Source organism: Rutidosis leptorrhynchoides, chromosome 5, assembly GCF_046630445.1.
Source record: "Rutidosis leptorrhynchoides isolate AG116_Rl617_1_P2 chromosome 5, CSIRO_AGI_Rlap_v1, whole genome shotgun sequence".
In the NCBI taxonomy this organism is placed as follows: domain Eukaryota; kingdom Viridiplantae; phylum Streptophyta; class Magnoliopsida; order Asterales; family Asteraceae; genus Rutidosis; species Rutidosis leptorrhynchoides.
The window spans coordinates 447,147,271-447,151,198 of NC_092337.1; the positions used below are offsets into that span (position 1 = coordinate 447,147,271).

At 34.3% G+C, this 3,928-nt stretch overlaps 1 protein-coding gene across 1 annotated transcript; it reads left to right on the plus strand.

Moving 5' to 3' along the window:
- The first annotated feature begins 2,543 nt into the window (after positions 1-2,543).
- Positions 2,544-3,386, plus strand: LOC139850138 (zinc finger protein JAGGED-like). The gene has a single exon (XM_071839727.1). The coding sequence runs from the start codon at positions 2,544-2,546 to the stop codon at positions 3,384-3,386; it is 843 nt and encodes a 280-aa protein (XP_071695828.1).
- The last annotated feature ends 542 nt before the right edge of the window (positions 3,387-3,928 follow it).

Consider the following 3,928-nt stretch of genomic DNA (forward strand, 5'->3'; position numbering starts at 1 on the left):
AGGGGTAAAGTGGAGAGAGAATAATAAAGATAGGTAGTGGCTGTACTAGTGGTCCAATCGTTTTTGGATTGCAACCTTGTTGCTATATAAGCCTAATCAAAAAGTTTTTAGACCCAAATCTATCTGCTCTCTGCTCGCTATAGGATGCTTCAGTTTCTAGCCTTTATGGGCATGTTCTGGGCCGAGGACATCAGTTTGGTTGGTCCTCGTTGCTTAATGGGCCGATTACACTTGTTGACCATTATTCGGTTTCTGAATTACTTCAACTGTTATCAAATGTTCAAACAACAGTGGGTGAAGATGCAATCATTTGGAAGCCGTCAATTTCGGGTGTTTTTAATGTTGCTGAGGCAATGAGGTTGCTTGTTATTTTGGACACTTCCCATTTACCGGATTGGAAAAGTCTTGTTTGGAATAACCGAGTTCCTTCCAAAATAGCTATTTTTCATTGGTTGGCATGTAACCGTAGCATCCCGGTTAAATACATCCTTCCGGGCAATAATTCTCCTCTATGCATTAGAAGACACATCCTTCCGGGCAATAATTCTCCTCTATGTGTTTGGTGCAATTCCGAGCCAGAAACCGTTGATCATTTGTTAATGCATTGTCCCTGCTCTTTTTGTATATGGTCAGCCCTCTTTAAATGGTGGAATGTTCGTTGGGTTATCCCAAAGTCTATCCTAGACTTTTCGAGTGATACCAAAGGGCATTTGGCCCAGCGGTATCGTGATGGCTCTCCAACCAAGAGGTTGAGGGTTCACGTCTCACTTGAGACATATTCGTGGTTGTAAATATTCGTGGTTGTAAATATTCGTATTAATTGTGCGTGTGAGTTTGCCTTTCAAAAAAAAAAAAAAAAAGACTTTTCGAGTTATTGGTACCTTGGCATGGGTATAGGCACTGTTGTAAACGGCGTCCGTTGCGTCCGTTGCGACGCCCGCTGCAGCGTTTTGGTGACTAAACCGTTTCGACCCCGTCCCGTTTTCTTATAAGTCGGTCAACGGTCAAAATTCAGGTCAAATGCAGGAAAAATTGGGTCAACGCCGGTCAAAAGTCAGAAATTATGTTAAAATCGGTCATAAGTCGGTCAAATCAATCAAAATTGACATAGTTTAGTATTCCATTTTGTATTATATTAACGCTAATAGCAATTATAGGTACAAACTTGTCAACGAAGGTTTTTTAGCTCTACAATATGTGTAAATATATATTTATATGTATAAAAGTCAACATTAGTCAACATCCGTTTCGACCCTGTCTCGGCCCCGTTTTTTCCGTTGCGACGTTTTGAAGTCGCTACCGTTTCGGTCCCGTCTCGCGTCTTTTTCAACCTTGGGTATAGGTGACAAAAAATTTTGGAGGTTAATTGGCCTGACGACAATATGGGCTATTGGTTAGCACGCAACGATTTCGTCTTCAACGACAACTACACGTGTTGGAACTCCATTGTCTCCCAAATCAAGCTTAAAGTGTTCTCGTGGGCGACTTTTCATAAGTTATGTCATAGTCATCAATTTTATGTTTGGGATTGTAATCCCGATATTTAATGTCTTTCAGCTTAAGTTTAAGTTATTGTCTCTTTGTATCATAGCCGAAAGTCTATTGTAATTGTTCACTTATCATTTTGATGAAGGTTTTAATATATTGATTCATTTTTGCTGGAAAAAAAAAAGTGGCTGTACTAGTACTTTTATTAGTACCAAATTGATCCTACCTCTCTATATATATATATATATATATATATATATATATATATATATATATATATATATATATATATATATATATATATATATAGGGATAGGATCAATTTGGTAGTAATAAAAGTACTAGTAATAATCAAGTTGAATAATAATAATAATAATAATAATAATCAAGTCGAACACGTGCCTTACTCAATCACTTTGAAATATCAACAATTCTACTTGATTTTTGAGTTCGACTCGAATCGTTTCAACCTGATGAGAAGCTCGTGTACAACTATAATTATTTATTAGTCTAAATATTGCATGGTTTAAAATTATGCTAAAATAAACGATATACGAGTATTTGTTTTTCAAATTTCCACAAAATATGGCAATGAATTAAATATTTGGTCGTGTAAAATTAAATTGACTTAACACTATTTTAATGAATTAATTAGGAATGTACTCGTTAATTATAACAAATTATACAGAAAATCTCTTGTAATAAATAAATCAATGTCTTTCTAAATATTTCAAATTAAAAACGAAACTATTTACAGTAATAAACTTAAACTCCTCTTCACAACTACGACTCCTTACATTGAAAGCTGACTAGGAGCCTAAGATTAACATTGTGTTTTTTTATTTAAACTAGAGATATAATCAATTCATCACCCTTTATATTTTGCTTAATCATGTGCTAGTTTTACTCCATGCGATGATTGCACTAAACATAGTTTCCAAATATAACAGATATCATGCATTAAACTCTCTCATTATTTAAACAAACATGCTTCATAACCAAAATCATCTCTCACAAATCCATCTCTTTCTCTCAAATTCAAATCACTTCGAATAATGGAACAATTACAAGAAGTTAAATCTGAACCATGTCCATCCGAGGCTTCTAGCATATCGGCCGAAGAAGAAAACTTGAAGAACAAGAATATAGAGAGCTCGTTGGATATTAATAAATCGTCTTCTTCTAGATCTTTTCCTGATCTTAAACTTTCGGATATTGATGATAAGAAATTCGGGCTTAATCTTTTTAATCCTATAGATCTAGAGGGGACAACGTCGTCTCAAGCAAGCGAGTCGTGTTCAAAAGAGACGAAACAAGAAAAACAAAAAGCTAGGGTTTTTTCTTGTAACTATTGCAAAAGAGAGTTTTCAACTTCTCAAGCACTTGGAGGTCATCAAAATGCTCATAAACAAGAGCGACAACTCGCTAAACGGCGGCAGATGGAGGTTCCTCCGCCACCGTATAGTCACCTACTGCCACCACCATATGGTAATCATAGCTGTTATTCTTCATTCGCTAATTTGACTAATAGATCACCACTTGGGGTTAGAAATGAATCGTTTATCCAAAGACCTTCTTGGTCAACTTCATCGATGAATTATCGATATACCCCAATAGGACATCATGATCAATACACAAGTAGATTACCATATTTTGATAGATCAAAGATTTTGGAAAGTTATCAAGGAAACATTACGAATAATAATAGTGGCGGTTTCTGTTTTGGTTCTCCTATCGTACCGTCTTCTTCTATTAAGCTGGAAGCTGGCGCCGCAGTTGTTCGTGATTTTTTTGAAGAAAATAGTGCAAATAGTCTTTTGACTCGAAAAAGTGTCATTTATTCTGAGAATGATCAAGATGGAAGCACTGGTGGTCTTGATTTAAATCTCAAGCTTTGATTACTTGATTTATATTTATATTTATATTCGTAATATATTGTCCTTGTTAATTTGTTTTTTATTCCAGATTTTTTATATGCATGTGGTTATGAACTATATATATGCAATAAGAGTATGATGATTTGAATGTGTTTTTTATGCATTTGAACTGGTATGGTATATTGTTTTTGCTGATAACTCAGATCTTTAATTAATATATATCATACAAATTTAATTGGATTGATTGACGACATTAATCGTATTCACAATTAACATTTATTTGTTTCCAAAATTTGAACAGCATAATGTCCAAATATTTAACTTCTTAGCTTGGGGTTATCAAATAGTCAATTGACGACATATCTAATCATTAGACATTAGTTATTGTTTTTTCATGAGTCCGAAAATTAGATTTAAAAATATAAACACATCTTATGATTGTGATTATATTTTTTTTAGCAAATTTAACAACTTTTAGAAGAAGAAACACATATTTTCTTGGAACATCCAGCATGAACGAAATAGTAGCTGTATGAGGAGTGGTCATACCACCTAAAGCATGT